General features: G+C 38.5%; 1 protein-coding gene across 1 annotated transcript in view; it reads right to left on the bottom strand.

The window, feature by feature from the left end:
• Positions 1-45: 45 nt before the first annotated feature.
• The window catches only part of shisa8b (shisa family member 8b), a 35,513-nt gene continuing 22,358 nt past the window's right edge, over positions 46-13,200 (bottom strand). Inside the window, exons 4-5 of the mRNA XM_067489261.1 lie at positions 11,451-11,564; positions 46-7,109 (exon numbers count right to left, since the gene is read on the bottom strand). Coding sequence (XP_067345362.1) covers positions 6,565-7,109; positions 11,451-11,564 — 659 coding nt within the window. The 3' untranslated portion in view covers positions 46-6,564. The remainder of the gene's footprint in view (positions 7,110-11,450; positions 11,565-13,200) is intronic.

Raw genomic sequence — 13,200 nt, 5'->3', positions numbered from 1 at the left:
CAATAACAACCACGAGGTGGCACTATGGGTTCAAAACAGCAGAAGCAGTGGCGGCTAGTTAATGCCACAGTACATGGAGCCATTACATCAATCTCTAACCTGTAGTAAGTTAGTTAATATATCTTAGTAGTTACTGAGATATAGTTGAGATTTGAGAGTCACTGCCTGAAATGTCAGCTTGGATAATCTTGATAACATTCTATAGCAGCTGTAAGCTGTGCACTGAGGTGCTTCTCTCCCAACTACTCAAGATCTACCGCTGACAGTCAAACAGTTTATGGGTTTAGATTTTCCCCTTAACAGACAACTGCTCACTATAACAGTTACTACTGGGTTTTATTCCCATCAGTGCCACAAACAATTTGCAATTTACAAAGAGAGAAAACTGCTCAAATTGACTGTTACATTATTTTAAATACTAAGCCTCCTCGTCTAATGGTCATCTTTTGCCTGCACATGTAGCTTTATTAGACAAAGAGCTGCACTCTGCTGTGAAGTAGATTTTTGGCTGCAGGGAGTTTTTCTCTGTGTGAGCAGAATATTATAGGAAGCAATTAAGGTGCTTGCAGCTTGGTGAATTTTGCCGCCCCAAAAAATCAAAAGTCCAATGTCTCTTTGATACAAACACACGTCAAACCACTTATATTAATTTTACAGTCTTTAATGTTTCATCTTCAAAAATGGAACCAGTTACTAAACAATCCTCTGTAAAGAACGTTTTGGGTATAAATTAGTTTTTGTTGCGATAAGACGTAGAGTTAGGTACAGTATACACACATGTTACATACTGTAAATCACACCCAAAGGCTTGGGATTTAATTGGTTACATAGTTTGCATTTATACATCTATCTTTGTTCTATTCGCCTTTATATTCTAGATATATACTGCAAGTTATACCCTCAAGTGCCAAACTGAGATGACTCACTAGACTTGCAAATGTTTTAGATGTCTTAGAACAGTGGGTCCACTTTACCCTCTAATATTGCACATATGGGGACCTTCCTACAACTGAGCTCATGTAGCTCTCTCTATGTTTCAATATTTCGTGTTTACTACAAATTAACAAGATGACATAATATATTTTGTCATTGACAGCAGTTGTAATAATATATACTCTTACATAAAGCCCTTATTCAAATGAAATATATAAGAAATTCCTATAAATAAACATTAAAACAAGATTAATAAACAAAGCGTAACAGATCATTTCCAAATGACGTTTGTACTTGAAAAAAGACCAAAACTATGTATTTTGAAGATTGAGTTGTATTCTGCACAAGATGCCAAACATTTAACATAAATAAATGAAGGAAAGTGTTTTGTTTCCCCTTCAAAGGACAGAGTTCCTTGTTTTTAGGTGGTGGAGAAAATCCATGATTTCATACCAAGGACAACACTGCACCTGTTTGTAGCAGTTAACTAATCCTACACCTCTATTGCTTATTAAAAAACGATTGTGCGTCTCTAAACCGTCATATCTCAACATTTTTAAGTCAATACATCAAGTGTCAGGAGAAAATGATGTCTACCCAGGATCCTTTGCTGGCCCAGTAATAAGAAAACATGACAACAAACAATTTCAGCATGACATTGTGAGAGAACAACAACGCTCAGTGACAGAGAGATAAACATTTGGTTTCTTGACTACAGCATGAAAATACAGGGATCTGTGTAGTTAGTGTGTTTCCTGTGTAGTGCATCTCACAGTGTAATCACACCTTCACCTTCCCTTGGTTTGAATCAAACTAAATTTCAAAGACTTTGAGTTTGTTTTGTTTTTTATGTTCATAATGTTGAATGACAAGGGACACAGCTTGTGGACACATTGCCTAGATCGCAGTTTTAATAATATCTTAGTGTAAAGTCATGTTTGTTACTTCTCTCACTGTCAAACCCTTTTTCCAATCACTAGTATCAGTACTATTTTTTGATAAAGTATAACTGGGGATTAGGTTCTTATGCGGTGGCAGTAGTAATATGTTATCCCATACCACAACTTACACAACACAGGAAGGTTAAATAAATTCTTGCCTGATTGAAAGTGCATCAACATGTGAAGTTTCAAATTATTTCAAGTCTTCCTGTGTTGCAGCTGGGGCCACGAGAAGTACATCCTTAATTAATCTGTTCATCTTAGATACCAACTTTTATTACTAGCTAAGGATTTAAATAACAGTCTTAACTTCACTTGTGTGTCCTAACCTGTCATATAAATCCATTACGAAAACTTCACCCCAAACCTACAGCAACTACAATAATCTTTACAGGAGAGAGTCAGAAACTTCTTTAGAAGTAGCATAAGCTGTGTAAGTTTTTAATTCCCACTAGATTTACTAGTTCAGTGGGTGAAAACTCGGCTGCAGTTCTGTGAAACAGCTTTCCAGGATAAAGTAACAGTTGAAGAAGGGTTTTAAATTTCTGCTAATGAACTGGTTAATGAGTGATCAATTATAAGTTTGTCTTCATTGTTTAGAGCTGTGGCCTGTCTTGCCTGACTTAACCAAGCACTAGCCTATTTGTCTGTTACCACCCCATGCAACTTGGCATTAATCAAGTATTTATCAGCCCACACCTATGGATAAGTAGGTTGATTTCTACTTTCCAGACATGTGATAGAGAGGTGACACCTAGCAGCTAAGTATGCAGAAGTAGAAGAGACTTAGTGATGTTCAGGAGGTAGTGGGGGTGTATGGTTGGCTGGGAAAGCAGAGGACTTTCAAGTGGGAATCATCAATTTGCCGAAAACTTCCCCAAATTTTTTAATGTCTAAACCTAAAAAGACTGTAACACAGTGTTACTATTGTAACTGCAATAGCAATGGTCAGGTGAACCATAGCACATCAACTTACTAGAAGGCAGAAGTTCACCTACTGAATCATAATTATGGGCTGATAAGAGCTGGTGCCCTTGAGAGGACCTCAGTGGAAATGTTATCTTTACCGTGTTTTTATTTTCAGGAATTTAATCATATGACAAGACTCTACCACAACAGTCTTGTATTTACTTTTGTCATTTCAAATAAATCGATTTACCTGTCGAAGGCTACTACCATCAATGTTTCTATAACGACAGTGGATCACATGTGTGAGAGCAGTCCCTTATCCTAACAAATCCACCAGAGAATTATCAGCTGACTCTGTCGTGTCTCTCAGCTCTGAAGGGATTTAAGGAAGGTTAAGCCTGTAGCTCAAAAAAAGATATTTAAAGTTTGATCTCAAATCCTTTTTTTTTCCCACAAAACTTTGGACGTCTTTTGCATTGTGAAGTCTAAACCAGCTTCTGTGTGTTTCTGATGCTAGACAATCATATTCATCAAATGTTGAGAGCTCTGAAAGAAACATTTTTCCTTTTGATCACTTCCTAGAGTCTGATTCATATTTTGATATGGGTGGAGAAACTGAATGTATGTGAAAACAGTAGTAAAGAGACTATTTTTTAATGCAGTTTACATGGGTGTAGCTAAGATGCAAAGAGTGGTTTGGTCTTGGTCTGCTGTCGTTTAGTAGCTGCTACACAAACACTTCATGCTCGGATTCAGAAAATCCTCTCTGCTCTTTCATCAATACATTGTTTCCGAACCTTATGGAAGCATTTGTGGACATGTTCAATCATCATTAACAGTTCACCTTATCGTGCACTTCCTGCGGGTGCTGCAGACCCACACATTCACAAACAAGTTGAACAGTTGACTGTTCACGGACGCAGCCACAGCTCTGCACTATGTCCTCTACTGTCCAGCTTTCAGAGACTACACGAGAAGTACCTCATGCTCCAGGGCTGAAAATACCTCCGTGATTTCCCCTGCAATGGTGCCTGAGGGATGGAAATTAGACACAGGCTTCTACACATGTCCACACACTCTGAGTTATAATCCAGACAGTTCAGTAGTGAGAGACCCAGATCCACAGTGACTCCTTCCTTTTCCTTCCCCCCGAGGAAAGAAAACTCACAGCCTTGTTTTTCTATTTTCCCTTCTCCCTTTCTCTTGTTTTCTAAAGAGTCCCAGCCTCTGGCTCGTATGTTGTTCCACTTGTTCCTCCTCTTCCTTTCTCCAGTAAGAATGAAAGCTGATGGGAGCTGACATGATGGTGGCATTGTCCTCACCGTCAAGTTAATGTGACCCCGGGGATGCTGTCCCTGTAATACTTGGCCTGATGGCATAGAATGCAAAGTGCTTCATCGTGGAAAGAGGGTGGGAGAGGCCAAAAAGCAAGTGGAAGGATTACGGAGAAAACAGCTGTGCACAGAGGTAGACTGAGAGATGCAAAGGAGTAGAGGTGTTTTTATAAGAAGAAAAGGAGAACTTTCACCTGAATTAGTTTTCTGTGATCCAGTTAAGTGAGCTAGTTACTGTTATTTACAGAAATGTAAATGTTATCATATAAAAAAAGTTAAATAAAAACAGAATGCACTGCAATGATTCGCAAATCTCATCAACCCATATTTTATTCACAATAGAACAAAAACAAAATATCAGATGTTGGAACTGAGACATTTTACCATTTAATGGAAAATATTAACTCATCTTTAATTTAATGGCAGCAACACATCGTGAAAAAGTTGGAACAGGGGCAACAAAAGGCTGGAATAGTAATTGCCACAAATCAAAAACAAAGGAGCATTTGACATCTAATTACGTTAATTGGCAACAGGTCAGTAATATGACTGGGTATAAAAGAAGTTTCGGAGAGTAAGAACCTCACGAATGTAAAGATTGGCAGAGGTTCAACAATCTGCGACAAACAGTATCTAAAAATTGTGCAACAGTTTCAGAAAAATGTTCATCAATGTAAAAATGTGTAGACTTTAAAGACCATCTACAGTATATAATGTCATCAAAAGATTCCGAAAATCAAGAGGAATCTCTGTGTGAAGGCGACAAGGTCAAAACTGGATGTGCATTAAGAACAGGCCTGATTCTCTACTGGGCATCACTGCATGTGTTCAGGAACACTTCCAGAAATCACTGTCTGTGAACACAGTTCGCTCTGCAATCCACAAATATAGGTTAAAGCTGTATCATGCAAAGAAGAAGAAGCCATATGTGAACACGATCAAAAGGCGTTCTCTCGCCCAAAGCTCAGTTAAAATGGTCTGAGGTAAAATTGATCACTTTTCTGTGGTTAGATTAATCAAAATTTGAAATTCTTTTTGGAACCCATGGAGAGGGACCATCCAGCTTGTTATCAGCGGACAGTTCAAAAGCCTGCATCTCTGATGGTGTGTGGGGGGGCATTAGTGCCTATGATTTGGGCAGACAGCTTAGCTTACACATCTGAAAAGACCCCATCAATGCTGAAATGTACACAGAGGTTTTAAAGCAACATACGCTCCCATCCAGCAACTGGTCTCCTCACTTCCCAGGATGTTTACAGAAAGTTGTTAAAAGAAGAGGGGATGCTACACAATGGTAAACATCACCCTCTTCAAACTTTTTGAGATGTGTTGCTGACATCAAATTTAAAATGAGCTAATATTTTCCATGAATTGTTAAAATGTCTCAGTTTCAACATCTGATATGTTGTTTAAGTCCTATTGTGAATAAAATATAGGTTGATTACTTTTGCTAATCCTTGCATTCTGTTTTTATTAACGATTTACACATTATCTTAACTTCTCTGAATTGTGGTTGTACTTTGACTATGTAGTTGTGTATTTTCAATATGGTCAAGTTTTTTTTAATAAAATTTTTATAAAATCTTCAGCTTTCTTCTTTTTTCATTAACGTTAATGAAAAAAAAATAAATATCATGTGAAAAAGCTAAATGAATGTCATGAATGAGAGAAATCAATTTTCTTACCTAAAAGTGTATTGGTCAACAAATTTTATTACTCCTTAAGCAGGAACAGTGGTTAGATGTAGAAAGACAAATGTTTTCTAAAGATTCTCATTGTACATCCAAATATTATTTAGTGGTGTCTAAGCCCAGAAACCTGTAGCTGAAGCACAGAAACATAATTTACATTAAACTAGCTTTAGTTTTGAGTTGAATTAAACTGGTGAAATAAAATTTCAAAGTATGGGCAGCTGGTCCCAGTTTTTAAAAGTCCCGGGCTCCAGTTCCAACTCTGGAGAAAGTTTTTTTTACCAACTAATCAGATCTTCTGTTCCTGAACATCGCTTGGCCAACACAAACTAATTGGTTTGAATCTAACCTTTAAAACTTTATAACACTCAAAACAAACTTCCTGTTCTAAGACTCAGTTCTGTCATTTCATCCCTATCTTCATTATTATAAGGCCAGTAAACCTCAATAAAAAGCCTGAGAGCGGTGTTAAACAGGATTGGCTATATACTTTATATGATCTATGTATAACACTGTTGCTAGAGTCAAAACCTTCATTGAGTCCTTCATCTGAGAGTGTGGTGATTCTGCTGTGCTGTTTCTATCCTGAATGTCACTGTTTCTACTTATTAAAACACCTCTTTACATCTCGTAAATCTGAATGTGTCCCCCCTCACATATTGGGCCAACTGCCCCAAGCTTTGGCATTTATTAAAAACCATAGCTTTTTGTTAGCGGGCTCACTCTGCAGCAGGCTGCTCTCTGAGGCTTTAGCACTCAGACAGTCACTTCAGTCGTACTGTGAGTGGAGTAGCTCTTTTGCCTAGTGTGGTGGTAGTAGGAGGGATGAGAGGGATGTTGCACATGGACATGCTGCCCCTGTCCTGCCCCACCTCCTGGTCCTCCATACATCCTGCTGTAGGACTGGCTAAAGAGATCTGGCATATTTTCTATGCTCTGCTGCCTCCTGGTTGAGTAGCCGTGTCTCCGGGTGGAGCTGTGCATGGTGGAAGAGGTATGCCCCGGAGCAGAGGTCTGTCTGTGGACGTGGCGACCAGTCGGCTCCCAGGCTTTGAAGGCTGAGTTAGAGAGCAGTGGGTGCGTGTTGGTCTTGGGGAGACATGAATGCTCAAATTGGCTGGAGGGAATGGAGATAGAGAGGGGAGCATGCAGGTCACGGTGGGCTGGCAGCGACTGGTGGATGTAGGACTTCTCTTTGGGCTGCACTGGCACTGGCTGGAAGGCAGGAGGTGCCACAGGCTGGTAGTGGGAGAAGTCCATAAGTGGGTAGCTCTTATAGTAGCTACGGGACGCACTGTCAGCTGTGAGAAAGAAAGGATCAGGCATCAGTAAGTTATCGGATCTTTTTGCTCTATGACAGCTTGAATCGTTTGACTTGCTACAATAAGGTCACACAAGACCCTGAGAGGATTAACACAAACAGTACATTTAATACCCAGACTGTCCGATGTAAACATCTTTCAAAGGGAGACAGACCCTGATTCTGAATGTCTCAATGTATAAAGGACAAAATCAATGTTGAAGCTAGAACAACAAAACATACTTTGAAATTAACAAGAATAATCCTTTAACATACTGTTAAATACAGGCCAGTAAAGGTAATATATTATTTCTTTGGCCTCTTTAAACTTGTTATAGCCCTTTTCAATTTGTCACAGTGGGATGCAGTTCTGAGTCACATGCAGAAGCAGCCTAAAAAGAACTGTCAAAGTGAAACCATACAATCTGTCACTGTAGGAACACTGACGACTGAATCACGCTTAATCTATGATGCATTTATTGGACCTCCTGGCTCTAACCTGTCAGCAATGTCATCTTCATTTGCTCCTTAAAGTATCTTGGAAACTTTTAAAGCGAGGCCATGAAACTTTCCAAAGATGGAAGCACTAAAATATGTTCTTGCTCTATTTACTCACCGTGTCTGTGAATGTTCTCATCTCATCTCACTCATCCAGGTGAGTGACTCACAGCAACTGGACTTCATGTTAGTTTGAAATGTTTTACTGACAAATAAACAGTGATATAATACTGCTTAGATGAGGGATGAAATGTTTTAAACTAATGTGAAAGAAATTGCCAAGAGTCAGCTTTTAAATAAGTCACACTTTGTGTGACCAGTAGTATACAACTGGCTAATGTTAGTTAAGTCTGTCAATTTTCAGCTTTTACTATTATCCTAAAGCTTTTGCCATGGTATATAATACCAATAATAACATCAATCAGTCCTAGGGTTTAGCAGATAAAAGTAAATTAATGAGCACAATGTTATGTAACAAGGGGAGTAGAGAGGTAAAATGTTAAAATGGTATCAAAAAGACAGTCAGGAGTAAGTGAGGGTTGAGTAGGAGAAGGTGAAAATATTAAAGCAGATGTCTAAAAAGAAAGTTTTAGGATAGTATAACAGAAAATACAAGTGTATAATATATATAAGAAATTAGAACAACAATGCTTTTTGGAAAGGTCCCAACCAGGTCTAATTAAAGCACAAAATATACTTTGGTTCTATTAACAAATTAAAAAAATAAATTGGACTTTCTTGTAGAGAAAATGTGAAAATCATAAATTTTTACCATTACCTGAGTAAAAATATTCTACAGATAGAAGTAGAAGAAGGCTAAGGAAGGTCAGGATGAGAGGGAGGGTTTGAGGAAGATTAAAATGGAAAGCTGGTTCAATTGGTGTTTGCCCGTAAGGCAAATTGTAATGTATTCTTCTTTTTACAAGGCTGCAGAAAGTAAGCAGAGGAAAAAGGAGGAAGAAAAACCTTCGGAGTGCAATGGAGACGATGGAAGTAAAAGTATGTTCGTCACAATGAGGACACATGTAATGCTTTTAAATAGCCTCGCCCTGAGTGTGTATGTGTGTGTCATGGGGAAGCATGAATGTCAGAGAATTATTAAAATAAAATAAACATCTGAGGTCATCTGAGGTCACTGAGTCCACCAACAACAGCTGTCAGTTTCCATTGTATTCAAAACATACTAAACTAGTTGTAAGTTTGTATTACATGTGATGTCCTCTTTGCAGACTGTTGGTCTAATAGTTACAGTTGTATGCTTCTTAACAGTTATGAAAATTTTATATTGTTATCATTTTAAAATTCCCTCTCCACAGTAACACACATTAAACTGTGTATCAGCTCTAATGTTTGTTACAAACTTGCCAGCTTCACTAAAAAGGCTCATGGATGTCTGACCGTAGAGGCACGTCCCAAGTGTAAAGTAAGTGTGTAAAGAGAGCTGGTGCTGTAAGAGGGGGCTCATGCTCCATCAATGATGGGGTGAAGGTTAAAAAAAAATCCACCTTGATAAGCAGTGATTTGCCTTTGGCTCACTGTACAGGATTGTTTTGTTTCTAATGGGAGGCCTGTGCTCGGATGTAGCTCTGCACACTGACTACAAATCACTGACAACATATGTGTGTAACCTTTGTTGAAAACAATCTGCATGGTCACCTGGTAAAAACCCTACAGCTTCCTCCAGGCTGCAGTGGCTTTGCTGCTGTATCTCTTCTCAAACCAAATCTGGATGCATCGTGACAGTGCAATAAAAAACCAAAGGAAGTTGTGACTTTCTGAAGTACAATAAACATTAGAAAAGGTGAAAATTATTTCATTCAGAAAAGCAATGTAATATCGTGTCAATTTGTTACACTATAATCTACTTTTACACCACGTCAGTCCACAAAGATTTACTCAATAGTAAATGGCAATTTCTGAACCGCGTGAATCATCAACTTTTAATCAATCAATTGAAGAGTTGTGTTATTAAAAGTGTAATTTTCTTTCCATTATGGTGTTTTCTGAAAGCACTAGAAAACATGGGGATTTTCAAGAGCTTCGCTCTGTACGGAACAATTCTGATGACTAAACGTAACGTGTTTTGAAAAGCACATCCTCTGATGGTGGTTGCAACTGACAATAGAGTTTTTTTTTTTTTTTACAAATCTCATCAACTCATGTTTTACTCACAATAGAACATAAACAACATGTCAGATGTTGAAACTAAGACATTATACTACTTCATGGACAATAGTAGCTCATTTTGAATTTGATGGCAGCAACACGTCTCAGAAAAGTTTGAACAGGGGCAACAAAAGGCTGGAAAAGTACATTAAAAAATAAAAAAACAAATGGAGGATCATTTGACAATTGGCAAAAGATAACAGTAACATGACTTGGTATAAAAGGAGGATTTCAGAGAGTCAGAGCCTCACGAACGTAAAAATGGGCAGAGGTTCACCAATCTGCAAAAAACAGCATCGACAAATTGTCGGACAATTTCAGAAAAGTGTTCCTCAACATATAACTGTGAGATCCCACCATCTGCAGTATATAATATCATTAAAAGATTCAGAGAATCAGGAGGAATCTCTGTGCGCAAGGGACAAGGCTGAAAGTAAAAACTGGATGCACGTGATCTTTGGGCCCATAGGTGGCACTGCATTAAAAACAGGCACGATTCTCTACTGGACATCACTGCTTGTGCTCAGGAACATTTCGGAATTTTTTTATTTTGTGGATTGCACAGTTCACTGTGTAGGTTAAGGCTGTATCATGCAAAGAAGAAGCCATATGTGAAAACGATCAAGAAACACTGCAGTGTTCTCTGGGCCAAAGCTCATTTAAAATGGTCTGAGGCCAAATAGAAAACTGTTCTGTGGTCAGATTAATCAAAATGTTAATCTTTTTTTGAAACCATGGAGACCGTGTCCTGCTGACTAAAGAGGAGAGGGACCATCCAGCTTGTTATCAGCGTACTCAAAAGCCTGCATCTCTGATGGTATGGGGGTTGCATTAGTGCCTGTGGGCAGCTTACACCTCTGGAAAGGCCCCATCAATGCTGAAAAGTACATAGAGATTTTAGAACAACATAGACAACATCTCTTTCAGGGAAGGCCTTGCATATTTTAGCAAGACTACACTGCATAGGCCACATACTGCATCCATCACAACAGCTGAACTGGCCTGCCTGCAGTCCAGACCTTTCACCAATCAAAAACATTTGGCGCATCATAAAACAACAAAGGACTGTTATGCAGATAGAATCCTTCATCAGACAACAATGGGACAACTTCCTCTCCTAAAACTCTAGCAACTGGTCTCCTCACTTTCCAGATATTTACAGACAGTTGTTAAAAGAAGAGGGGATGCTACACAATGGTAAACATCGCCTTTGCCAGCTTTAGGTGTTGCTGCCATCAGTTTCAAAATGAGCTAATATTTTCCATGAAATGGTAAAATGTCTGAGTTTCAACATCTGATATGTTTTTTATTTGTTATTGGGAATAAAACCTGTGTTGATAAGATTTTCAAATCATTGAATTCTGTTTTTATTCACGTTTTACACATCATCCTAACTGTTGGACTATTTACTTAGAAACAGGCTTGTCTTGTGGCAGTTCAATCACACACAGTAACATTTATATAGACACAATTAACCTTATCTAACCAATCACACCATGGTGTCAGACAGGGACAGCGTGGGCTCCTGTTGAAGATCAGCTCTCTGTTTGCCAAGGATCACAGAGACCCTCATCAGCTGACAGCTCCTGCACTGCCAACCTACTGTACTTTAAAGGTTACTGTGTCAGATGGACTCAGTGTCACTTTGTGTGTGTGTGTGTGTGTGTGTGTGACTTACCCACAGCTTTGAGGGAGGTATATTTGTTGAGTCCCACTGTACTGTGGTTGCTGTGTGGGTGTGGAAGCCCTTGTCCAAATGGCCCATAAGCTGAGTTATTTAGATGGTACTGTTCTAGTAAGAGAAAGGAGGAGAGTGGGAGGCAGAGTCAGAGAGTGGGACAAATATATCCACTGATTTTTCTCGTTAGAAAGTGTCACACATTTACTTCTGAATTAAAATAAAAGGTAATATTACAATTACGACAGTGGTTAATATTTTTAAACCAACATAATGCGGTAAACCTTGGTTTTTGGGCTTCCCATCATTTCACAGAAAGCCCAGCAGACTAATAACATAACGGGGCGATGCAGTAGGTTATGTGTGATACGCTGTAAGGAAACTTCCAAGCTAAAGTTAGTACAATGTGTCATATCTGAAAAAAAAAAAGTGGTTCTAGCTTATTCAACTGACTGTACTCTCACCCGGCTGCACAGAGCCATCAGATAGCTGTCAGTTAACATCAGTGATTTTTAATAATCTTTTTTTTTTTAATTGCAGTGTCCTTTTTATATTGACAATACCAGTATAAAACCACATTTGCAGTGCCATCTTTACCTGACTACTACTTGAGCAGGATTTTTAGATCATAAAACAGAACATTGATGAGTTTTCCTTCTGTCACACAAATGTCAGTTAGCTCTCAGTCTTCTTAGCAGTGTTTAGTTTGGTATGTCAGAGCCTTAATCATCAGCAGTGTTAATACTGAGAATGTCTCAGGTGAGATGTGTGCTGCTGTAGAAAAATACAGTTGGTCGCAAAACGTACCATCCTCATATTTTGAAATAGCATTTTTTTTTCCATCAACATGAACAATTTAATGCACTTTGAGCAGCTAGTACAAATGTTCCTTCAACATGTTTAACTATTTTATTACAAAGGGTGCAAATGTTTGTAATGATATAATTGTTAATATGTTACTTTAACTTTTTATAAACTCCTTCAGCATAAGGTGATGCCACGTTTTGGACCCAACTGCACATGCTGGACTCAAAGGAGTTAAAAAGCATCTCCCCTTTTAACCTGAGGCTGGTGACTTTGACTTAGACAGCAGCCCCAACCCTGACAGCCAGCCAGTCTCATGCTAAATAGACTGAGGTTAATGAACAATGGAACAAACTAGCTCAGAGAGTGAAGCCCTGGTTTCACTGGCTATTAGCATTAATGAAGTCCACGGATGCACTCAGCGTACTTGATGTCAGCCCCGGGGATGGATGGACACACATGCAGCACTCACGAATGTTCACATGGACACACACAAGCACAAACACACACCTAGAGAACATGCTTTTTAAAGGACTGACTGAATGAATTAGTAAATTGTATTGATATGCTCAATGATCTAATATACCATACACAAGCCAAATGTGTGTGTGTGTGTGTGTGCGTGTTTAGTAGTGTCACAATGGAAGATGTGCGACATCAAAGAGATCAGATTTTATCACATTTGTGACTGTCACTGGTTTGCAATTGCAAAAAAATTGCTTAACTAATTAATTTGTTTTTTGCTCTACTCTATGTTTTAGATCAAAAGATAAATATGAGATAAAAGTTCAAAATTCTCAGTGCATTAAACTACATAGAAGATAGCACCTTTTGTAATAGATGACTCAAAATGTATTTGTTCCCATAGTATTGAGGCAGATAATTTGAAAGTAATAAAATAAGAACTAACAATAATAAAAATTGCAGAAGCCTTGTTTGTAACTGC

The sequence above is a fragment of the Channa argus genome, chromosome 20 (genome assembly GCF_033026475.1).
Source record: "Channa argus isolate prfri chromosome 20, Channa argus male v1.0, whole genome shotgun sequence".
Classification (NCBI taxonomy): Eukaryota; Metazoa; Chordata; class Actinopteri; order Anabantiformes; family Channidae; genus Channa; species Channa argus.
Note: the sequence above shows the minus strand (reverse complement) of the source record. Positions and strands in the feature narration are given on the sequence as shown.